At 45.9% G+C, this 25,136-nt stretch overlaps 2 protein-coding genes across 2 annotated transcripts; both read left to right on the top strand.

The window, feature by feature from the left end:
• Positions 1–193: 193 nt before the first annotated feature.
• Positions 194–10,156, top strand: LOC144170313 (multiple myeloma tumor-associated protein 2 homolog). The gene is made up of 6 exons (XM_077700035.1): positions 194–592; positions 2,500–2,650; positions 5,254–5,302; positions 8,442–8,524; positions 8,986–9,123; positions 9,956–10,156. Exons 1-6 carry the CDS (start codon positions 499–501, stop codon positions 10,035–10,037), a joined length of 597 nt encoding a protein of 198 aa, XP_077556161.1. The 5' UTR covers positions 194–498; the 3' UTR covers positions 10,038–10,156.
• Positions 10,157–10,582: 426 nt separating this feature from the next.
• LOC144170306 (cytochrome c) lies at positions 10,583–16,589 on the top strand. Its single transcript, XM_077700021.1, has 3 exons — positions 10,583–10,741; positions 12,233–12,419; positions 16,038–16,589. Exons 1-3 carry the CDS (start codon positions 10,610–10,612, stop codon positions 16,181–16,183), a joined length of 465 nt encoding a protein of 154 aa, XP_077556147.1. The 5' UTR covers positions 10,583–10,609; the 3' UTR covers positions 16,184–16,589.
• Positions 16,590–25,136: the final 8,547 nt, after the last annotated feature.

The following is a 25,136-nucleotide window of genomic DNA, read 5'->3' as shown; positions in this document are numbered from 1 at the left end:
CGATTACGTTTTTATTGCGGGTATAAAATTATAATTTTGCTTTAGAGAATGCTTTAGAAGTTTTTTGAACTACAGTTCTTGAAGCTTTCGACTCTAAACGAAACTACTAGAGAGTTACTTAAGTAACTGCGAAACTACCACATGCTGCCAGCGTCGGTCCAGGTCCAGCCAACCAGCCAAGCCAATCCATATTCATGTAATGCGTGCTTGGGGCTTTGATGGCTTTGATTGGTTAGATCGCCAGTTCCTGATGGTTTGATCAACATTATTCGTTTTGATGTTGGCATAGATAGCTTCCCTGCCCTGTGTTTGCGACTATTTGTAAGCATTCGTAGGGGCTGCGTGAACTGAGCGTTCTTGCATCAGGCACATTGACTGTTGTTCGAAGGGTTGTGTGATTAATTCTGCCTCGCGGCTGATGCAGCGAGTTACGGTCGCTGCGGTTGGCGCGCAGATTGCGGCGGGCTTGTATTAGATACCCGACGCTTTTTTCGTAAGATGTTTCATCCTGTTCGTGGTGGCACCCGTGGCGGCGCCGACCAGTTCAACTGGGAGGACGTCAAAGACGATAAATACCGCGAAAACTACCTAGGTAAGTGCGACCTGGCGAACAGCACATTCGTTGCTGGTGTGCAGGCTGACGACTTGCCGAGCTTTCGTTGCCATGACAAACGAGGTAGCTAGGATTGTTTCGCCAGCCGGCATTGTTTGAAACAAAAATGCCTTGCTAGCTTGGCACTCTTGCCTCCCTCGATCCTTTTCCACACTCTTCCGTGAGAAGTGCTTGGGGATCATTCTCCTTGAGCAGTAACTAATAGCCGTCTGTAACGGGAAAGTAATCTCGGTGTTCTGTGTACCTGAATTCTTGCTAGTACCTGCGTGCTGTACAAATACCCGCAAACTCTCTCTAGTCCTCTAAACTCGCTGAAATTTTATCACTAACACACTTCGTTCTAATTAAGCTGTATGTTTTACCTAAACAACCAGAAACCATACAAGTTTGGTCTTATTGTAACAGTGAGAACGACAGTACTGAAATGTAATACAGCATAACGACCCTTGAATTCCAGCACACACCAGTGGTCTCTACAACATTGGTGACAACATCCAGGTCACACAAACGCGTGAGGAACTGCCAAATTTTGGTGCCCGCCTCAGGGACCGCAAACAGTTGGTTCATGTATAGAACCTCGCTACTGCTTGTCATCGTTCTTTGTGATGTAGTAGCACTTTGGCTGTAATCCTGTGTAGATGGAACTGCAAACACTGCCTTCAAATTTCCTCATCTGCTTGTCCACAGACAGTTAAGGTGAAAGCAAACTTACTGAATAAATTTGAGGCGCTAAACAACGGGGACCAAAAGAAACATGTAGACACAGACAAGGCGCCACTTCCAACTAAACTTTAATAGTGAAAAACCCTGGATTAAATACACTGCTTTGATGTCATGCAAAAACGTCACACCAACAACGTGTGCCAACCTACACGTGTCCATCTAAAAACTGGAGTTCTTTGAATGATAATGTAACCGATGGTGTACTGATGCACTTATCTCCCGCCTTGTGAATGAAGTACGCCTCCACAATTTCTCTTTCTTGCCTATCTCTCACCCATTTTAAAAACGTGGCCTGTTTGAAGAGTGGAGTGCATTTAGTTCCCTGCTGAGTGCACCTTTTGCAGTGCTCAGCCTTGTGGCCCCCTGCGTTGTTTTTTTACAGCCCAACAATGCTCGCGCGCTCTGTCGTTGAAACACCTGCCTGTTTGGCCAATATAACTCTTGTTACGACTCATGGGACGTTTTTTAAAATGGGTGAGAGATAGGCAAGAAAGAGAAATTGTGGAGGCGTACTTCATTCACAAGGCGGGAGATAAGTGCATCAGTACACCATCGGTTACATTATCATTCAAAGAACTCCAGTTTTTAGATGGACACGTGTAGGTTTGCACACGTTGTTGGTGTGACGTTTTTGCATGACGTCAAAGCAGTGTATTTAATCCAGGGTTTTTCACTATTAAAGTTTAGTTGGAAGTGGCGCCTTGTCTGTGTCTACATGTTTCTTTTGGTCCCCGTTGTTTAGCGCCTCAAATTTATTCAGTATGTTCAACCAACTAGCCCTGATCAAGCTTTTGTTACTTAAAGCAAACTTCTTCTGGAGTTATGTAATTAGCCTCCCTGCAAAAAAAATAATGTTGGTTAGCAAGTAGTCCCTGCAGGATTTCACCCGCCACGGTGGCTTAGTAGGTAAGGCATTGTGCTGCTGAGACCAAGGACTCCGTTTCGGTTCCCAGCCGCCGCGGCTGCTTTTCTGATGGAGGGGAAAAGCGAAAACGCCTGTGTGTTCAAGATGTGTCAGCATGTTAAACCACATAATCAATCAATCAATCGATCAATCCTGCAGGATTTGCCTGCTATGTTAGGGGCACCAACAATGTGGTGTCAACTTGCTGCCGCCCGTTGTGTCCTCCTCACGTGGCTGTGTGTGTGTGTTGGGCCAACAGGACACTCCCTCCGAGCTCCTGTCGGCCGGTGGCAGAAGGGCAAGGACCTGACGTGGTATGCCAAAGAGAAGCAGCAGGCCGGCTCCTCGTCAAGGGACCTCGAGGTGGCCGCTGCCAAGAAGGCTGAGGAGGAGGCCATGTTGGCTGCATTGTGAGTATGGTTCGCACAAATGGAAACCACAATGTTTCCAGAAGTGTTATATTAGTTTGCCTAACTGTATTTTTACCCACATGTAGTCAACCGTCCAAGAACATTTTTCATCCGTCATTCTGCACCACCAGCGTTTCGTTATTTATTGCAATGCACTCTAAGCCTTTTTACAGGGGCCATAATGATAACCTCACTGGAATAACAGACCTGTCAAGTTTAATGCGAGCTGCACTTAATCAGGCCAGATGATTAGGAAAGGTAGGCTAAGTGTTCCTTACACTGACTGACTGATGCCACCACGCTCGCTTCACAAACTGGCTTGTATGGATTGGTTGGTGCTGTTAAAAACAAGTGGAGGTTTGAAACATGTCAGGAAAGTGTCGCTATCTCTGCGTGGTGTGGCACTTGTGACAGAATGACGACACAGCACTGCTCACTCTAGTCTGGCCATGCGCTGTTAAAGGAGCCATGAAGAGAAAACACAAGTTTGGTTCATTCAAAAGATTGTCTCGTTAGAATCATACTGACACCACTTTTAACGTAAACTTCGCTCAAATAAGCTACATAATTAGGAAAAACGGGAATGGTCATGCGACCCACCAGCTCATTTCCCGCAACAGAACCTATGATGTCACATGAGCTAAGCTCTGCGATTGGCGGAGGCTGGCAGAAGCAGACGCAAATTAGGTAGAGCTTACAAACTAGACGAACGAGCGATTTACGGGCACGAAGGGCACGTTCTTTACAAAGCAATAAGAATGATGGGACAAACAGTGGAAGTTACGAAAGCACATGTAAACATAGAAGTACTGATGCGTTCTACTGTTCGTACTGCGCACAGCATGCTTGGTTTAGCTGCACAGCACTACAAGGCTTGGGGTTGTCTCAGACGACACTGGCCGATTGACGCAAGCAACGGTGTCTTACGTGACCCCATTTGTCGAGCGAGCACTGTTTCAGGGAATGAATATTTTCTCCCAGAACAAAAACAAGCCAGGTTTAAATGCGGGCAAAAACAAACCAAACGCTTGCCACGGTATGGTGGCGCCATCTAGGTTACGGAACGTAAAGAAACGCGGGAACAAACCAACACCGCTGTACAAGGTGGAGACAACCTTTGAACGGTCCCGTGCCGCCGCAATTGGGCCAACGGGCTCAACGCGTTATTCTTTTCGTTTCCCACGAGACCTAGCAACGCAAAACAGACAATATGATTCAAACTTCTTCAGTAAACCGCGTTGCGGCGATAATTTTAGCGCGGTTTTGACACAATGACTTGCTTCGGCGGCGAGCGAGCAACCGAAAATGGCGGCGCCAGCGTATACGTGTCTCTACCCTGTACAGCGGATGCGTGAATGAAGGTACTCTAGGCTGCAGAGCGGTCGGTTCCTGTGATGTCATTTGGGACCACGAAAACGCACGATTGAGCGGGAAAATCAAAATTTTAACCTAAATTGTTTAATTTCTCAGTGAATAAAGCACCGTTTGTATCCGGACAAGCGCTGGGGGCACTATAAAACACGAAATCTTTCGAATAAAACCAACTTGCATTTTCTCTTCATGGCTCCTTTAAAATAGAAAGATGTTACATGAATTTAGGGGCTCCTCATTGAAATGTTGTGAGTTCAGTGGAGTCATGTCTGATTCTAGCTGAATAAAAACCTGAGCTTGAGGACATGGTACCGGGCTACGTGTTTCTATTTCACTAAGTAAGTTTATATGCAAAAGCAGACGAAAAACATGGCTGTCAAGGATGGCACCTGAGTTGTCTGCTACATCCTTTGCCAGTCTTGTGGGCTTGACCTTTGTTGATTACTGAACTCAAGGTAGCAAATTGGGCGAGTTGGATAGCGCTTGTGTCGTCTATTCTCTTCTTTGTGTGTTGTTTCCGTTCGCACTGACCACCATAGAAACTTCAGGTTCAATGAAGCACACATGGATTGTATAATCACACTCTTATTTCACTGAGGTGCTCGTCTAGATTTAGCATGTTAAATGGAGGTAGCCAGGTTTCTCTTGCCTGCCTTACTGCATCCATTTGTGTGTAGTCAGCCTGGCAGCTTTTATCTGCTGTGCCAAGTACATTGTGAAAACTTCTAGTGCGTTACGGGCCTATATAAAAAGTGGCAGTTTCAAATATGTCCTCTTAAATGCAGCTTCCTCTGTAATGGAAGCATCATTTTGCACCGAACAAAGTTATCAGCTATGAATGGCCAAATTTTTTTTACTGAAGTAGCATTGTGTACTGTCGTTATGGTCCCCTCTAAACGGATTGCACTAGTAGAGGTACCCATGGAGGGGCTTAACAAGGTATCAGCTATGAATGGCGTAATTATTTTACTGAAGTATCATTGTGAGCTGTCTTCATGGTCCCCTCTAAGTGGATTGCACTAGAGGAGATAGAGATGCTTAAGGAACAACCAAGAAAAAAAAAATGTCCATTTTCTATAGCACATTGTGTATTGCTTTCCGCAGCCATATTGCTCATAAGAATGCAAAGGCATTCCGGTTTGCTTTTGTAGAACCAAAATAATGAAGCATCGATGACTGTGGCTTACATTTCTGCAGAAGCAGACATGCTTACATTTGTATTGCCGTTGCAGGGGATTTTCTGCACCAGCGAAGCCAACACACCAGCCATTAAGCAAAGCGGTAAGTTTTTATGCCAATATTTGGTTATTTATACACACGAAATGTGGAAGATAGTTTTCTCAAAACACTTATAGAGCAATGGCAAAATGGTAACAAAAAAGCAATCGTTGCTGTGTGTGTGTTTTTTTTTTTTTGTTATTGTTTTTTTTTTTTTTTTTTTTCTGTGCACTTTCAGTTTGGTGAAATCAGGTCCCTTGATCTTTAGCAGAGTGTTAAACTCCAACCTATTTGCATGTGTGTGTGTGCATGCATGCACCCATTCTAACTGCAGCCAACTGTAGTCATAATGACGTGCTCTAAATTATTAAGCAATGCTTGCTTTTGCTTGCTCAAGTTTATATGTTCCTCTAAGCTTTCATTTTATGGCCTGTGGTGATCATTTTAGCGAGATCACTACTTGCTTGACCAGAATACACCCTGACATCCCACTTGCAAAGTTGAAGATGAATTGAAATGAGGCGCTTGTGCGAGTATAACACAAACGCAGGGAATGTTCTGGACTTAAAGGAGCCATGAAGAGAAAACACAAGTTTGGTTCATTCGAAAGATTGCCTCGTTAGAACCATAACGACACCACTTATAACGCAAACTTCGCTCAAATAAGCTACATAATTAGGAAAAACGGGAATGGTCATGCGACCCACCAGCTCATTTCCCGCAACAGAACCTATGCCGTCACATGGGCTAAGCTCTGCGATTGGCGGAGGCCGGCAAAAGCAAACGCATGTTAGGCAGGGCTTACAGTTTGCATAGCGAGCTAAATGCCCGTGAAACATACTGCACATTCTTTTTATGACAAAGAACGGTGGAGTAAACGGTTGAAGTTCCGAACGAACACGCAAGCGTGTGCGCCAATGCGTACGAAACAACCGCCTGGCCGAGCTCGACATCTCGCCGTCGCGCAGACGAATTTTCGGGTTCGAGGCGCTCTGACCTTGGAGGAAAAATGCCGTAAACACCGCGCATTGACGCTCGTATCTTTCTGGTCGAAGCAGAGAGCTCGCGCGAACGGCTTTCCATACACGACACCGGCCAACTGGCATGAGCGATACTGCTACTGAAGTTGAACTATTATTAACCGTAATAAAAATACGGCACATACGTACCAGTCTGTATTCGTCCGTGGCGACGGCGCTGACGAGGCAGCGGTGCCGACGGCAGGGCGTTCGTCCGTTGTGGCTATCGCGGAATGGTCGCTTTCCCGTCCACCGCGTATCCCACAACTCTTGCCGCTCGTGCACTTAGAAGCGTTGAGCGTTCAAGTGGTGTGAGGTTGTTAAATGCAAGCCCGAGCTCCTCGGCGAGAGTTTTGTTCTCCGGATCAGGCGATTCCATGACTAGGGCTGCGGGTGCACTAGGTTTTACTAGCATTTTTAAAATGGCCGCCGTCTCGGTCGACTCCCGCGTGTGGGTGCTATATGGAGTCGACATACTAAGTATCTGTTTCATGGACCGGCCCGTGTGACACCATTGCTCACGTCACCAAATGTGCAATTTTAGCGGGAGATTTAAAATTTTGGCTTAAATTGCCTTATTTCTCAGTGAATAAAGCATCATTTGCTTCCGGGAAAGCGCTTGGGGTACTATGAAACACCTAATCTTTCGAATAAAACAAACTTTTGTTTTCTCTTCATGGCTCCTTTAAATGCAGTTGCTGGCCAAACAACACCTACCTTTTGTAAACGACGGGTGCTTGTGAGGTGTGCATGTGCTTCTATTGCTATTCCAGGGCTCACGTGTTTCATGTTAGCTTATGCTTGCAGCCTGTTTTCAGTAATTTCAGTGCAGTTGAACCTTATTATAACGAACACAAAGATAGTGAATTATTGGCTATAGCGAACTAAATACTAACTTTGGTTGCTCACGCTTCATTTCAGTGACATTTATTCTTTTTATAACGAAACCGAAACTACAACAGCTGCACGCGGTATCGGCTGTAACGAAGAAATATTTGGTTCACGCGTGGATCAAAACTGGAAAGCTAGCACAAAAAAAAGTAAAGTAGTGGAATGAAAACAGGTGCAAATAAATAAGAGCGCAGACCTGTTTTGCTAAACGAACATGGTTCTACTGCAATTTCACGTTCCCATGCTCCACTCCGTTTAGTCTGAAATGCCACAAGGAGACGGGTAAGGATTACTTCGTTTATAGTGGGTTGTTCAAAGCCTAGAATAATGCATTTTTGTATGTAGAATCTTCTAGCAAGCCAGATTGCTGATTTGTTAGTGCCTATTTTTACCTTTACTGTTGCAATGAATACCGGATATATCGAACTAATTTGCTGCCCCCATCCAACTTCGTTATAACAGGGTTCGATTGTACTTGCAAATGTGCAATAATTACTGTAACAGACACTTTTTCTTCGGAGATTGTCATATTGTAGAGTTGTCTGCACATCACGAAGAATTCGGGTAAACTATAATGTCAAGAACAACGGGCACGCACTTGATAGCCTTGACCACCAACCTAAAGGGTTGCCCTGGCAAATTCAAATGTGTTTGTGTTTCCCCAGTGGTATGCAAGAAGTAAAATAGCGTGTATGTATCCTAGAAATGTTACTTACCAGAACTTCGCCCCTGGATTATAAAAGGACGGCTGCAGTTCAAACCCTCCTGTTTTTGTTTTCCACCACTGTTTACCTTTCTTCCTGCAACACACTGCTCCCTCCCTGGCACATGCTGCAGAAAGAAAAAAAAACGTGAGTTCAGGCTTGCCAGAGCTCCAGCCACTGTTGCAGTTGAGGCACACAGACATCCTACGGGTGCTCGTCAGAGTGTTGCTGCCTCACACAGGTCGTTACAGCTCTCAATGCCCATGTACTCTTCGACAGGCCAGGCTAAGTGTCTGACTGATCTTGTGTGATTACAGTATTGTCAGTTTGCTGTCCCCTCTTCCAGGTGTAGTTAGGTCAGGGTTAAAATCACTAGCAATTTGCCACGATTTCTCAGTTCAGCCCGGAAGGCAAACAGTGGAGCATCCTGAATGTAGACAAAATGAAGTATCGATGTGTACGGTGTTGTTGTGTCTTGCCTTTCCTCATTCGCTCCATGTCACAGTATTTAATATTCTCAAACTATTAAGCTTGAAAAAAAGACAAAAAAACTTGCTTGTGGCTTTGCATACTGTCCATTGTGTGTAGGAGGTGACCGAGGCGCTGCGCAGGGGAGAAGGCAGCAGAGATGACGACAGTGATCGAGTCTCAGGCGTGGGCACCAATGCGAGGTCAGATACCTCCGGGCTTGCACTTTTGGAAAAAGCAATCTACAGGTTGCAGTTGCTAGCAATCTGGATTTCAGATGTAGCACTTTGCACAAGACTTTGTGGCGATTTATTTTGCTTTTCATAGTACATAGGTAGAACGATGAGCACTCTTAACTATGCTTGAATGAAATTACAACTTCCTAAGAGAGAAAACGCCTCAGAGCTGTTTGGATTTGCAAATAGAAGTCATCAGCAAATAGATGCTTCGTTAGAGGGAACTGAAATCAAGAAAAATTTCTCCCATTCTTCCAGGTTTCATTTGCGAGATTCCGTCGCATCCCAGCTAGCAGCTAAAATTTCACCTGTGCAGCCTCTGACTGTCACCATTTTGTGGAGCCATTTGTGTGGGGCGGTTTCTCTATCAACTGCACACCCCATCTCTGCTGGTAACGTGCTTTTCTTGGGACCTGCATGACTTGCAGGGGCGACTTCTGCAGTCGTGGGAAGCGGCCAAATGAGGGTGTGCAGTTCGTGACCCCTGCGCCCACCGTCCGGGAAGATCGTAGCCGGCCCGGGAACGAAGAGGGCCCCTCCAGCAAGAGGCACAAGGCTGAGCACAAGTTAGCCGCAACATTTCTGCATCCCCTCCCTCCCTCTTTTAATCTGCTTGTTAACTGAAAAACATCCCTCCCCTCACAACTGCACCATATAAGGGTGCATTCAAAAGCATTTTTTAACTTTTCCTTGTTTACCCTGATGTGTCAGCCCGAACGCTTTAGCAATTGCATTGGGCGCCATGGCATTAGGCATTGGCTCTACAGATAAAGAACTAGGGAAGAATATGCGCTCACATGTATAAAATGGCAAATTTTTCTGCTTACGTGCACATTTGGGGGTTGAATTCTCATCGATGCTAGCTGTAATTTTGGCGGAAGTGAAAAAAATGGGGCACAGCTGGGTATATTTCTCAGCTCACTGCCCACAGGGCACCTAAGAGTACTTAGTTGGGGTCCTAGATTTAAAAACGTGTGAATTCTTCAGTATGTCGAGGAAGGGAAAGTTAAACGCTTACACATATAAGCCTCTACACTTCACCAAGACAACTTGTGTGGTGGTTTGCACATTGTAATGTAGAGAATTTTAGCAATAGGCACCTGAACTGTCCACTTTTGATTTGTTTGCATAGTTTCTTGTTTATGTCCTTATCCCCCCTGCCCTTGTCTTGGGCTAGTGTGTTGATATAACGGTCATTCAGTGTTCTCATTTGTATTATGATAAATGTAATTATCTTACTTAGAACAAGAGAATTTGGAATTTTCAAAGAATGACTAAAAGGCAGCACAAGCAGGCCTTTTGTCGTAATAGTTTTTTGTCGAATTAACTGGAGGAATTGGACAAACACTGGGTGGTACTAATGGATGCTTGCCTAACATTTTTTTATGTCATTTGCAGAAAAGAAAAGAAGTCCAAAAAACACAAGAAGGAAAAGCACAAGAAGAAGCATAAGCACCGAAGCCACCGTTCACCCAGCTAGCGTTCTGCAGTTCTGCAATCAAGGACATCACGGCTTAATTATATAGGAATCGGGCAAAATGACCCCCTGCACAGTCATATTTTCATGTGTGAAATGATAATAAAAAGAACTAACTTTCATTTCCGATTTCCTGTGCACCCACCAGTTAGCTAGCTCAATGGCTAAGGTGTGTTGCCTGGTCCAGGCATGAGAAATCCATCTCCTTTTTTTTTTTTTTTTTTTTTTTGACAAGGCGGAAGAGGAAACCACCCAGGTAGATACTTCAGTGCTCAAATACTGCCAGGTGGTCAAAATCCGTAACCCAGCACCGCGGCGCGCCTCATTGCCTGAGCGTGGCTTCGCTCTTTCCCCCCTTGAGAAAACTTATTTCAATTTCTTGCCTACCCTCTTTCTTTCCTTTTTTTTTTTTCCTCCTTCTTAACGTTCCGCAAGGAAGGAAGCGAGATTTCGCAGCCGCATTCAAGCCGTTGCCCCTTGCGCAACGGGAAACCCTTGGACCGTCAGCCTCGCGAACGTCATTTTTGCGTCATTCCGCGCTGTAGCAGACGATACGTCCCGTTTCGCCTTTGCGCATGCGCGGCCGCAGGCGCGCATGCGCAGTACACGTGTGCACGGCGTGGCTCGCTCTGTCGGTCGGTGGGTCACCTTCCTTGCAGTACTCCGCCGGCAGCAGCAGTAGGCAGTGGGAACCCGGTGAAATTGAGGTAAGGGTGGCGGCATATGCCTTATTCCGGCTGTTTTGTAGTATGAGAAGCATCGGAAGCTGCCTTGCTAACCAATACCTCTAAATGTGAGCACAGTTCGTAAGATCGTCTGCTTTTCCGTACGGCGAAGCAAGGTCAGAGTAAGCCTAACGAATGAATGAAAAATGTGCTTTCCTGGCAGACTGATTGCATCAGATCGCGCTGCACCGTTACTGCGCCTTACTGGCGACGTTGCTGGATTCAACGTAGCTCGACCTCGAACCCTACATCCTACCTTTGCCGCTTCCCATGGGCATGAACTGTTTTTTGTGTGCTTATTTCTTTCCATGCCCGCCTGTGCGCACAAGGTGACCGCGACCGCGGCATGCCTCCGGGGGTCGAGGTCGGCATACTGTACGTGTGAGGCCCATTTGCCGCGGTTTTAGCGTCTAAAATCGCATGTTTATGCGGCGACATCACCCTTGCGCCAAAGTTACTATGCGGGTGCGCCAGGGAAAACGCTACCAGTTACTACGCACGATGAGAACGGCTGTGAATTACTAAGCCAGGGCCTTTGTTTCAAGAAATATTTGTTCGAAGTTAATCTCTGGGCTGCGTGTGAGGTGCTCGTTGTGAGTTGACTTGATCGCTAATCCAGAGAACAGCGTATTTGCATAGCGAGATATTAAAAAAACTCGTGCTGTAATTGCGCATATCGGCTTGGCATCGACGTTACGTTGTTTCTCCTCAATGCCCTTGTGCACTGCTAAGCGGCATTGTCACTCGAGAAAGTGACCGCTGGTTCATTTGAACACCCATTACTGCGGTCCCCTATACGTGTCCGACGGGCGATCTGGTGCGCCTTTCTAGCAATCACTCGGGAAACTTTAAGGAACATTTTTTCTCCCCCTAAAAAGAATGTAGCTTTATATTTGAGTAGACGTGTGCGTACATAGTTCGCATGTGATGTCGCTAGCAGCTGGCGGGGCTGTAGCTTTTGTGAAGCATGGGTACCCGGAGATCTGCCTTATTTCAATACCTTGAGCAAATGTGTGAAGGTCGAGGTTTACGAATGAACCTGCTGTTCATTCGTAAGAAAATCACTATGCGCTGAAACTTAACGTGTTGCCGTATTGCTGGGGGTTTTTCTTGAAACTTTATTCTCCTTAGTGACACGGCTGGTGTGTAGTAACGTCAAAATTTAATAATTTAGTATGAGCTCTAAATGCTAGGTTACTAAATCTAGCTAGAGCAATAGCAAGGTGGTGCTACCCTGTCTGAGGCCTTGCAAAATTTTTGTAATTGTCTGGCGGTGATAATGGTTCATTAATACACCTCAAAGGGCACTGCCATATAAAAAGACCTCATCCAGATTTTGTTCTGCTATCTCTTTTGGGCTACCACTAACAGTCATACTTTCTCGGTACTGCATGAACATGTACTCTTTCCTGTAAGTGACCTGGGCCCTAGTTGAGTGCTTTTTATTAATAATGAGTGTGTGTGCATTTGCAGGCCATGGGTGATGTTCCTAAGGGAGACTTCGAGAAGGGCAAGAAGTTGTTTGTGCAGCGGTGCGCACAGTGCCACACGGTAGAAGCTGGTGGCAAGCACAAGACAGGCCCCAACCTCCACGGCCTGTTTGGGCGCAAGACGGGCCAGGCGCCGGGCTTCAGCTACACAGATGCCAACAAAAGCAAAGGTGAGCGCGTTCAAGTACCCCACTTTGCCTCCGTCATGCTAAGTGAAGACGGGGGCTGGCATTGTTCAGCAGCAGGGGAAAAGATCACACAGGAGCAGAGGATTTGACCTTAATGGTGTTAACAGAGATGAAAACAGCTGGTAATGGCAGTACTAGGCAACAACGCACCAGTCTTGAAAAAAAAAAAAAAAAAACTGTTTGACCTTTAAATTCAGGAGTTTGAAACTGCCTTAGTGCCTTCTTGGGTGGTGGAGGGTGCTGTGAGCATTCACCTACAAATCTGATAGAACAACTTGCGACAATGTGTTGCTCGATAGCTGTAGGGTGTGCGTTTTTTTTACAGGCATGGGAGCTTGCCTTTCATTATTCTACTCTTGTTAGTATGAAGATGCAACTGATCTTTCATTTGGGATCTGCATTCATTATTTCATTCGTGTAAGGGCTCTGCCTGCTCTGTCAGTCTGATAGCCCCTCTTTAGGGGACACTGCAGAATTTTTGATCAAGGGAGATAAGTCTAAAACTTTCCAAGCACCCAGTTCCAAGGAACAGGTTTCGTTGGCTTGAGGTGACAAACTGTGCTGCCGAAGTACTCTTGCAAACCATCAGAGCACACATCTTCCCTAGGGTTCAGGCAGCTGAAAAAGCACTTCTAGATCAAGTATCTCATGTGTGATTGAATGAAAGGTATTTACGTGCACCTCCTACCTTGCCCCAAGCACTGCAAACTGGCATGGGTTCGTAGTGCTAGCTTTTGTAAAGTTCACGACTTCTATAGCTCCTGCTTTTTAAAACATTCTTCAAAATCACTAACGCATGTCTGTGGTTGCAACCTTGTGTGTGCTGTAGGGGCTTGAAGTTCATAGATGTTCAATTTACCAAACTCTTGCTGTTTCTTGTGCTTTCTGAACAAAGCTAGCTGTCCACCATTGCCCCCCCCCCCCCCTCTTTTTTTTTTTAATCAGCCACAACTACTACTTCAGCTGCAACTGCTGCTTTTGACCTTTGGCGTGCACATCCAACAGTCCATCAGGCTGTAGACAAAGTATGGCTTTCAGCAGTGATATTTGCACCAGCCCAATTTCAGCCTTCTTGTTTGAACACAAGTGCATACGGAAAATGCAGAACTATCTGTTCCAAAAGCAAGCCGAGCCACTAGCAGCACTCCTTCATAGCAACGTGCACAACCCACCAAACAATGGCTACATACCTCAGTAGGCTTCGTGCGACACTTTTTAGCTCAAAGCATCGCTCTGAGCTGGCGATGAATTTTCTTAGTAAATACTGTGGTGCAGGGGCTGGTAACTTTTTTCAAATTGTAGAGAGAAAATGTGAAATAAAAATTGTCAAATTAGGCATTTTGGGTAATTTTAGCAGAAAATTGCAAAAACGCTCTGATAACTTCAAAGAAAAATTTTTAGAAAAAATTCTGAAATATACAAATGTTTTCTGCATTTCTTAACAATGTTTTCTAAAAACATCCCTGCCCTAACTTGAGCGGTTTCTGAGATGCAAAAATTTGTTTACAGGGCTTTAAAACCATGCAGAAAAAAAAAAATTCGATTATTTTTGGTAAAGTTTTTTATTGCAAAAACTCCGTTGTCGAGGCGGCAGCGAGTATTGGCCAAAGGATGTGGAAACCCTGCAGGTAAGATGGAACCATGCGTGACACTGGTAAACCTCGCGAACCGTGAGCGGAGCACTCAAAGAAAACCAGCTACACAGAGAAACAAGCCGCTCTCTTACCTGTTGGCGGCCGCTGATGTTCCGGGCTGGTTGTCGTCATCGTCACTGTCAGAACTCAAGTCTGACAGATCGAAATCATCGGAAGAATCACTGCTGCTAGTAAAGTCCCGAAAATCCACCAAAGATTGAGTAGAATCTCGCGATTTGCGGCGTTTGGGAGCGTCAACTACGCGGCAACTACGCCGCGTATTCGCTTCTGGCGGGCTTTAAAAACTGCCACCTGGCTCAAAAAATGCGAACTACACAGCAAATGAAAGCTTATTTCTTGTGCTACACGGCAGATGGCGCCAAACGTTTCAAAGCGTCAGGCGCGACTTTCAAATCAGCGTTTGTAAATTCCGATCGATTTCGATTGCTCGTGATCGAAATCACGTGTGCGGTACGCAAAGAGTTAATATTTTTACTCTAGTACACCCTCTGTATTAATACCATGGAGCAAGGGCAAGACAGGAGGGGAAACGTCGCTTCCTAGAGCAGCCAAATAACATCACAAGCGACTTACCTAAGTTAACCTAGAGGCATCTGTCGTGGGAGAAGAAACTGCACGGCCGCCGTGATCAGCATTTTGCTGTGCAGGCAGGGAATTGTTTGTGGCCGCTATCAATTCATCTATCAAGTGCCGCTACCTTCTCCTTCGCCATCGCAGCTGCAAAGCTGTGTAGTCGACATTGATGGAACCGCCTTGCAAAATATTGCCGATTCACAAAATTAGCAGCTGTTCATGCTACATTGGCAGCCAATAGCTAGTGTAAATGCGATCCCACTATTTTCCTTGTGTTCCGTAAGCCTTCTAAAAAAAACGGCCTGTTCTATAGTACTACTTTGCACCCAGAAATTTGATGCGCGAAATGTGATATGTAACAATCATTGTTGGTTGCCAGGCCATCTGATGTCTTTCAAAAAGCAGGCTGCATTGTTCCAGCAAGCCGACAATGCAGTGTCCTGTGCAATGTCCTGTGCCAGAAGTAGTCACCAGGGGTGCATTCTGTTTGTAAATTTCACTGACATTAGGAAATCATTTTATTATTATATTCACAGTATGCGTAATGTTCCGATGCATTCATAAAACTGTTCAGTCAGACCTGTGAGAAGTCAGTAGTTTACAGTAGGCATGTGCAGGTGTTTTTCGCTTCGGATATTCACTTGTCCATTAATTAATATGCTGTTTGATCAGCTTCAGTACTAAAAAATTTCAGAGCATTTGGCCCTAGTGTGTGGTGAAGGTTAATGCCATTGAAGGTAATACTCTTTTCCTCATGAAGATTGTGCCATGTGGAGTGAGTTCCCTTAAGGCAGTTTCGAGACCCCTCCCTTTTCAATTTGTGTACTTTAGGTCTTTCAGAAATCTCAATGAAGCAAAATGTGCATACTCTGACCAACTCTCAAAAACAGTGGAGGATCTATCGAGTAAAATCCGCTAAGGAATGGTCAGAAGCGGAAGCTTTCTATTCAAGAGATTACTACCTTTTATCTTTTTCTGTGGTGGCAGTTTTTCTTGTGTGGCCAGTTCCCAGTCTTATCTCCTTGGGCAACTCACCGTTCAAACATCAGACGCTGATGCCTGAAGAGAGGAGTGTGGAAGGCGATAAGAGGGATAAGGGGCATGGCAGCTGATTAGTGTGATAGCAGGCAGGCAGTGATAGGGGTGGCAGCTGGTGAGTGGTGCCACTTTACGTAACGCATTTCATTCCAAGGGTGCACAATCGGTGTCAGGAGTTGGAATTTTTTCGTTACGTCTCTCGTTTCAATGTACCTGGCCATGTACTGGTGGGCTTCAGCTTTGACTGGTTGTCAAGAGCGGTGATCACCACAGGATGGTGCAGTTGGTACTCTTTTGCTGGCCGGCCAGCTCATTGTGCCATGTGTGCGTGCAGGGATCACCTGGAACAAGGACACGCTGTTCATCTACCTGGAGGACCCCAAAAAGTACATTCCGGGCACCAAGATGGTCTTTGCGGGCCTCAAGAAGCCACAGGACCGGGGCGACCTGATCGCCTACCTGGAGCAGGCCACCAAGTAAAGCCGCCGCGCAGAGGAGACGCCAGGGACCGGCTTTGGGGGGCACTGTTCTCTCCCGTCAAACCATTGCCATCCCCAAGAGTAAATTATCGCCATTTTCCATCTGCCGTGGGAGGGGCAGTGGCTCGCCTGCTGCTGCCAAGAAGCCGACCCTGCTGCGAGAGAGGCCCTGGCGCCACAGTAATAAACCTTGGTAGTTTACCACTGTTCTCAACGGCTGGTGGAGGGTGTTTTGCCAGGTTGGAAACTCTCCGAGCTTTACCGCTGTGTGCAGAAGTTCTGTGGGGTGCACCACACCCGGAGCTTGACAGCCGGGCGCCTGTGGTTCATTTTCAGGCTCCTTGCACTGTTTTGTTGAGATATACGTAAGAGTATAAATAAAGTTTAGGCAACTGTTGAAGCACCTACCTCATGGTGGCTTTGTTTGCCTTGTTAGTTGCCACTGTTTACCAGCAGTGGAAGTGTTATAGGGCATCTTGGTAATACTTTGAGGCAAGAAAGCAGTGCTTGATATGCATGCCACTACTAAGGGTGGAAAAAGTAGGTACTGGGTAGTACTCCACAATGTTGTTTGCTCCGAGCACTTGGCAACAAGTGTAGTCGGGAAGGTACGTTTGTTGCACACCTTCCATTCTCTTTCAAAGGGTTGTGGAACGAGTTTGTTTTACCAAGTCATGACCAAGTCATGGCAGAGGGCTGATGCATATTTATTTCACCAATTCTCAAGCATTTTAAGGTTTCTCCTTCATCCTATTCAAATTTCGAGTTTGACTTCCAGATGACAAATTGTACAAGCTTTTGAGTGGAACATTCTTCATGACTTACTTTTGGTACAGATATAAGCTTTGCATAAGCTGGCTGTAGCTTGTATTGGTAATATGAGCCTCAAGACAAAGGAAATTTTGAAAGTTGGATTGCACTAGAAAACCTCTACTAGTACTAGCTTGACTGGGGCTCCAACCAAGATGGAGACCACCACACAGCAAACAGAGTAAAGTTCATACATACATACATACCATGATCGTTCATACTACTGCTGCCCGGAGAAGCCTGGATAAAGAAATTTTAACTGTGACTCAAGCTGTAAATGTAAAAAGGGAACCAACAAAAAGTTACGACCAGGCAAGCTTTCCAATTTTTTCTACTCTAATGCTTTACAGGGAAGCTCCTGTCTACTATTTTAGTACAAATAAGCGTTACGATAGAGCATTTCTTTGTGGTTAGTTTCAAGTAAAGGCGAATTTCTACAGTATGTACTCTCGTATGAGGCATGCCAGTGGTCACAATTTCTTAAAATTTTCCATCGTGTTGTCGTACTGTGCGCATTTAAATATCTGAAAGCACAGCGATATGCTCGCTTGTAGCTTACTGATTTCGACAGAACAATCTGCATGGATCTAATTGTGGTGGTGGTGGTGAAAGCTAATGCACTACGAGCACGTATATGTCAGACCTCAAAATATTAAGGGGGGACTCACTAAGTAAATACCGTATTTACTTGCGTAATGGTTGCACTTTTTTTTTCCAAAAATATGATGCAAAATTACGGGTGCGGTCATTACGCGAGGTAAATTTTTCGGGAAAAAGTTTCAGTGCAGAAAACGCAAGTTGCAGATCAGAATGTTTACGATAAGTCTCATGAACATAATAAACATAACAAATAAAAACATAATAAAAACTCCACTGACCACCGAATGAGACCAAGTGATGCAAAATGCAGTGTTTTCATTTCGGAATGCGCTGGAATTACCAACGTTTATAGATACTTTTTTAGTTCCGTATCTCCCCACCGCGGCGCTGCGGTGGTGAGTTGCGCTAGGAGAGCGAGCGTTGTCTGCTAGCGGGGAGCGTTCCGCTTGGCATCTCCGGTCTCACCGCTTGTGGCTGCGTACTGCAAAAGAAATAACTGTTTGCGGACGTTTCATCATTTTGTTGCGGCCGTTGCAGTTCGAGATCTATTTGAAACGGGCGGTATTATGGAAGGAGTCGTGTACGTGTACGCCCAGGGATTTGAAGCGGTGGCTGAAATATTGCTACGTGGCGGCAGGACACAGACGAGACGAACGATGGGATGGGGTGAAGCGATCTATTTACAGAATGTGCATAGCGGCCATGACCCAAACCTCGCGCAAGATGCGCACCAGGAACGTCGTCGTCGTCGTAATCGTTCTTCGGTCATGGGTCTGTGAGGCATTGCCCATCTAGTCCCGTAACAATATCAAGAACGACAGCGTTTTAAATTAACGCTCGCGTAGCAGTGGCTGTCAAACGTGCACACAAGTTATCTTGCCATGCCAATTGCGCAAATTTATTGCATCACGAATGATATTTCCTCACACGACTGTTGGAGCAGCTCTCTGTTTCGTGGACAACATAGGTGATGTCGACCCTCACAACAACGCTCTTCAGTGTAGGCCCCCGCTTTCATTCCGGCCGCGTAAAAAAAACAATTTGCCGACGCTGCCTCGGTTCTTTTTCAAGTGCTGCTGTTCTCTGTTTTGCTGGGAACCGTATTGCCGCACTATTCTCGACTATCTGAGCAAAATCTGTGCACTGCAGGGGAACAGGCTCCTCATGATTGGACAACTCCTCTTGTGGCTCCATGGGCAAGTGCTCTCCTTTTGTAATCACCTAGCTCGTGCGCAGACGCTGCCTTTATCTTTTTTGGAGATCGCCGCCGAGTCTGCTTCCTCGACAAATAAGTTAGGAAAGTTAATGGAAACTGCACCTTCCTTCAGTGTACATGTAAGCCCGGTCGATCTCGGCGACATTACGTTAATGATACCTTAATATTTCTTCGCAACGTCCTTTACGAGAAAATGAAGTCCACATACCTTGCGCATTTTCCTTAGCTCTTTGACCGCGTGGGGAAATATGGATCCGATGGCAGCACTAAAAAGTGACGCTTCTGAGTGTTGCTTCTGTATCTGCTCGTACAGCCAGGTGCGGAGCACGTTGGCATTTCGGTAAGCCAGGCTCATCAAAGAAAACAGCGTATTTGCGGAGTCAACGAAATCCTCGATGTAATCGGCACTGTTCAATAGCGCGTCACAAACTGAACGCGCTGGAAGGGCAAGGTTCGCGCACAGGGGTAAAAAACAAACCATCGCCTCCTGTATACAGGAGGCGATGAACAAACGCAAACGAAAGGTAGAGACACACAATTACTCAGCCTACTGGAGCACGCGTATAGGGACCGGGCAGCTGGACGGGTGGCGCCACCACTTGGCGCTCCCCTCGTCAGTGGAATGAGCCGGTGCATTGGACTACACAGCCTCCCGTTGTTTTTGTCATGTTTGCTTCGGTGCTTTGAATGTTTTGGTGGTGTTGTGAGAGTATACAAGCGGTGAAACAAATTCTAGACAGATGTGTTGGGTTCTTAGATGCAGTAATGACTACGTAAACTTGTCGGACGCTTGTAAAGTTGGGTATCGGCTGCAATGGCATGAGCGCATTGTGCAGCCATTGCGCTTGGCTACACCCGTTCTGAGTACGAATAAAACTACTATTAGCAGTATTATTTTCTTCATGTACTAATGGCTACGCAAACTTATTGGATGCCTGTAAGGTTGGGAATGGGCTACATTGACACGAGTGCTTTTTGCAGCGCTCTGCGCCTGGCTCCACGTATTAGCAATATTATTATTCATTTCTACCACTTTAAATTATATTCACTCGTTTCAATGACTATGGTTTCCACGCCAGCCTTAGCGCTTGGATACCTCGATACGTGTGCTTTAAATAGAAAGGCACCTGCATACGAGATGGATTACCGTGTAGTCGTAGAAATGTTGCGGTAGTTTACACTTTCTGTAACCGTGAGCTTTGTGCCTTCGGTTTTGGTGAGCGACACTGTGACAGCATGGTAGCCTGAAAGCCGAGGTGTAAATCCCACATTTGTGGTGGTCATTTGTGGTGGTTATTCACCAACTCAACAGCCCAAGCTACAAACCATCCACTATCCCTCCTCCTCTTCCCGTTTTACCACCTGCGTAGAATAAAGGCTGGTACCGATGGTTAAAAAAAGGTGGCAGCGTTAACGTCAGCCGGTGTTTTTAATGCTTAAGTATTCTTTACAGAGTACCTAAAAAAATCGTGTAATGCCTGGTGAAGACACCAAAAACGCGCGATTAGTTGCCTCAAATATGGTTGCATCAGCCCGAGTCCTCCAGCACAGACACATTTCCGACACGCTGGACAAAGTTTAGATTTGGAGAGGGGGGCACGGAAGTTCGAAATTAAACGGCAATATCATCTAACCCTCCGCCTAATGATTATGATGGTTGAACGCAAAGCTTTCTTCCTGCGAAATCGAATGGGAAATGGTCAAAGTCAAAGACGCTGTGATCAAAAGACCAAACTGCGTGCTGGTCAAATTCGACGCTTAACTAGTCAAAGTTTAAATCCAAAAGGCAACCAAGGAAACCCATACGATAGACCCTCCTCGTCGTTACACGAAGGTGTGCATGATTTTTCAAGCGTAGGTGGCAGCTTGTAAACCGACCGCAGCATTCAGTTGTGAAGCTGAGTACAGGTTTCGGGCACCCTCCTGTCTTGCGTCCTTCAGCCACGCAGGAATTGGTTTTTGAGAAACCATTTACCAACTAGCCAGCAACTATTGCAATTCTTGTAAAGCAATGCTTCTCCACGACAAGCTATAACGTTCTACTATCATGCGGTATTTATTCTATCAACGATTCCCGATGACTGTAGTAAGAGCATTTCTGTGAAATTAAACACGTTTCAGCCGTAGGTAATGAAGTTACGGAAGCGTCATCCGTCACAATTTCTGTTTTGAGGTAAATCTTCGAAGACACCCCCAAACTTTGTATTTCGCTTGTGCACGACGTCGACGCCATTTCGTCAACTACCAAAGGCCAGCGCCGCAGCATTCTTAGATCGGTTGCCCACACCGGCTTTGTGGGAGCATTTAGCTGCAGTATACTCCTCGATACGCGAAACTGCATGCAGGCATAAAAAAAAAGCATGAAGCAACGAACTTTCACTTCCAGCTTGACTTCTAGCTTGGTGCATTGAGCGTCGTCTGCTATTTGTAAATACTGAGTATGGGCGTAAATAACACACATGGCAAGCTTCGTAAAGGTCACGTCCACGCTCAATATTTACCGATCTGAAAAATGCACGTGGGGTTACGTACGCTTTGCAAGCCGCACCGCAGAAAAACGACAGAAAGCCATACACAGTTACGCTGCGCTGACGGCCACCGGCATTCCACTGACGAGCGGTTCGCCATGGGCGGCGCTGTTCGTCGAAGCGACGGTGGTGCCATACAACGGCCGCCCGGTCCCTATATGCTCTTCTGGAGGAGTGGACTCAGAAGAACCACTACAAGGGGCGAAAATGTTATTGTATGCCTTCTGTTTATTGTAGCAGTTTGCTTCCAAGAGTGTACACAATTACCAGATGTGTGTGCCCACCCACGCTCGGAAGGAAAGCACAACTGAAACCGAATGTGGGTGCCGTGATGTCAGCGCGCAAGAAAAGCTCGGTGCGCTTGAACCGAGGGCAGGCACGGAGAAGAATAATCAGCACCACATGAGAACGTCGACTTGCCGGAGCGCGCGCAACGCCGTGCAAATGCAGCGCGCGCGAGATAGAAAAAAGAATGGCAAAACAATATAACGACCCTCATGAAAAAAAAAAAAATCGCGGCATAATTGCACGTTTAGTAGGGTAGGTGGTCAGGTGATTTTTTTCGCTGTTGGACTCCTTCGCCCTCATGCAAATGCTGGCCCTACCGTAGCGTTCCGCCCCGGCATCTCGGGTTGTGACCAGCTAGCTCTGGCTGTGCACTCGAAAAGAAATAACTGTTGTCGGAAGTTGCTCAGAGTTGTTGCCGCGCTATTCCAGTTTGTGATTTATTGGAAACGGGCTTAATTATGCAAGTAGGTGTACGTGCGCCCAGTGATTTCTAGCAGGGGATAAAATACCAATAAGAACGACAGCATTTTAAATGAAGTGGGCACACGATTTCGCTTGCCATGCTAATCGCGCAAATTCGTTGCAGCACAAATATTTCCTGATAGACTGCATGCGCAGCAACTGCATGCTTATGAAAGACACCCGCATATCCTTTGTAGTTTCAAAGAAACCAAATATTGTACCGCCGGTTAAAGCTAATTCAAAACCCTGGATAAATTAGGAAGTTTTGTATTGAGATTTGAATTGCATGTTTTCTGGTTATATTGTTAGCATTAAGAATTTTTGTTTTTGTTCACTAGTCTGTTTTGTATTACTAATAGTTTTTTAGCATGAGGAGCTACACATTCCGTCTTCCTCCTCACAATTCTACATTTTGTAAAGGGCACGTGCCCCATGCGCGATGCATGTGCCCAGCCTCCTCACAAGCATCACTGCTAAAGTGGGCGGGAAAATCTCGTACAGCCGACTGCGAATTAGGCAAGTCGGCATTGCACCAAGCCCAGCACATGAAGGAAATTTCTCGCGCAACGGTGAAGACAAACGCAAGCGAAAAGAAGAAACTCGTAGAGCAGACACGCAACTACACCGTGGCCGCAACTTTGAGACCAGCGGACCGGCCGCGCACGGCGTCAACGCTGCCGCTGACACTGCGCAACTCGCGACTGGAGCGCCCCCTCAGCGCCTAGGGTAAAGTCGCGACCGCTTTGGAAGGCGCAGTTCCGAAACTGAAAAAGTATCTATAAACGTTGGGAATTACGGAACAAGCCAGAACGAGTCTGCTGTGAGGTGAGAACAGGTCGAACAATAAGTGGTTAAAAAAATCATATTTTGACGACGAACTTCAGGAGTGCAATCATTATGCTAGTAAATACGGTAAGGGAAATATTTCTAAAAGAAGCAAACAAGGCTGTTGGGAACATTTCTATGCATTCGTAAAACCTTTCGTATCGGTCCACGGCGTTTTTTAAGCCCCTGGGTCTTGAATTGCGAGGACCCACAGGAAAGTCATCAGGTGAGTCCCCGTGAAGAGAACACAAAAGTAAGCAAGCGCATGCAGAAACACACTTTCGTGGTAAAACATGGGTAAGCTGTTGGCTCTCCTGTGGCAAAGCAGGAAGCTTGTTGCAGCCTCCATGTCGCCCACTATACCACCATTTCCATTGCAAACATGTCTGCTTATACGCACACCACATACACCTCTTCCTTGTGCTGTACTGGGAGCATCGCTGAACTAATCAAATGTTTTTGCGATTTAAATTGACCTAACAGTACCAAACCATCCTTATTTTCTAAAGATGCATACAATTGACTTTGGAACATTTTGCAGTAAAAGAAATTGCGGGTCTTGGCTAAAAATATGCAAATTGCTGGAACTGGAACCAGGGTTCATTTGCCTCAAAACCCGTGACTTTACCTGAATGCCTGTAAGCCTTTTTTTTTTTCCCAGGCTTGCACCTTGGTTAACAAAAATTCAGAAAGCTTGCATCTTTTTTAACAGTGGGAATGCTGCCAACATGGCCAGGGTAGACATTTTAAAATGTTTAAACATTTCCAGTGGCTCAATACTTTGGAGCCATGGTGGCACAAATTTATGAGTTTTCTGTTTTTCTATGAACTTCGAAATATATTCCCCAAAGTACTTCCGTGGCAGCTAGGCATCTACGTCGCTCTAGTCATAAGCCAAGCGTGCTCACCAAATACTCTGAAGAGCCAACAACATTGCCGTACCCAGAGGTATACCCACCTCACCGTTTAGCACCATCTTTAGCACCATGTACGCTCCAGGGAAGTTCTTTACGAATGTTTTCAGCAAGACACCCAAAAAAAATGCACCTTAACGGCGTAGAAAAACATGGCGTATTCGATTTTGTTGCACTCGCTGAACTCATTCAGGTGGTGCAGCACTCGCTTCTTCATTTTTGAGTGCAGCGCGCGGCGCCTTTACCGACGGTGCAGAGAGTGCACGATAAGTTCGTGGCTTTCCCTGCACTTCCCTGAGAAGAGGTGCTGAAGCAGACGACAAAAGTGCAGGACTGGTTCTGCAGTGGCAGAACCTGCGCTGAACTAGTCGTGAACTCGTGCAGAAAGTGCAGGCCAAATCGAAGAGACCTATGGTCAACATTTTGAAGTTTTTTGCACGGTGTATAGTGCGAACCCCTCAGAATGAGCAACCTCCTTTCCTCCATCCAGGTCCCACACATTACCCATTTAAGTGGTGTTTCAAAAAGAATGACTTCCCCCCTGGGGGTTTTGGTATTCTCATTACACATCTGAGAACGCTTTGGTATGGGCCTCTAGCATATAATGATCTATGCATGCAGGAGGGCAAAAATTGTCTCCTACCTAACAACTTCTCTGAGCCACTGCACCGAAGTGCTCATTTATCAGCTCGAAGTGTTCCGAGAGAAACAGTGGTAGGTGCTATGAAGGGAAGAGCGAGTATGCCTAGGTGTCAGGTTTGTCAAGCATGCTTCATGTCTTTGGTGGCCTCTGTATGCCCTTAGTGGCACTGCCGTTGCGACCAGTACACCCTGATGATTGGCCAATCCTCAGATTAGGTTTCCCCAAGGAACATCATCCTCATCTATTAACGTTTTACGATTGCCTTTCCCAGTGAGAACCGCACGCCATCCTTTAAGTAAAAAAGACGCCCGCCCGCATCTTCCCACGGGGGGAACTCGAGTATGATTTGACAAATAAAAAAAAAATGCGTCGCATAGGGGTGGTTGTATTGCGTGAACGTTGTGTAATTGGGTAGTTTGTGGTTACCGTTTGGATGTGGGGAGAGTTTCGTCTTTATTATTCGTATTTACTGTTTTCATGAATTTGGGACACAGGAAGGACAGGTGAAGGTATTGTGATCATTATTATATTTCTTTTATTCGTTGGTGCCGTCGTTGTATTGGACGGAGAGAAGGACTGCTTTATGGTCGCTAAAGTGGACCGTCAAGGGCTGTTTCAGCAGCGGTCGTGCGTTGGAGTAACTGGTGAAGACGAGGTCGATGCAACTG

Source organism: Haemaphysalis longicornis, unplaced genomic scaffold, assembly GCF_048455015.1.
Source record: "Haemaphysalis longicornis isolate Haplotype H1 unplaced genomic scaffold, Haemaphysalis longicornis Haplotype H1 scaffold_2, whole genome shotgun sequence".
Lineage (NCBI taxonomy): Eukaryota > Metazoa > Arthropoda > Arachnida > Ixodida > Ixodidae > Haemaphysalis > Haemaphysalis longicornis.
This window is presented reverse-complemented; position numbering and strand designations above follow the sequence as displayed.

Coding starts and splice junctions, on each gene's coding strand:
- LOC144170306 (XM_077700021.1), top strand. CDS start 10,610: ATGCGCGGCCGCAGGCGCGCATGCGCAGTACACGTGTGCACGGCGTGG. Junction 10,742..12,232: donor GGGAACCCGGTGAAATTGAG/GTAAGGGTGGCG, acceptor GTGCATTTGCAG/GCCATGGGTGATGTTCCTAA. Junction 12,420..16,037: donor AGATGCCAACAAAAGCAAAG/GTGAGCGCGTTC, acceptor GTGTGCGTGCAG/GGATCACCTGGAACAAGGAC.
- LOC144170313 (XM_077700035.1), top strand. CDS start 499: ATGTTTCATCCTGTTCGTGGTGGCACCCGTGGCGGCGCCGACCAGTTC. Junction 5,303..8,441: donor ACCAGCCATTAAGCAAAGCG/GTAAGTTTTTAT, acceptor CATTGTGTGTAG/GAGGTGACCGAGGCGCTGCG. Junction 8,525..8,985: donor GGCGTGGGCACCAATGCGAG/GTCAGATACCTC, acceptor CATGACTTGCAG/GGGCGACTTCTGCAGTCGTG.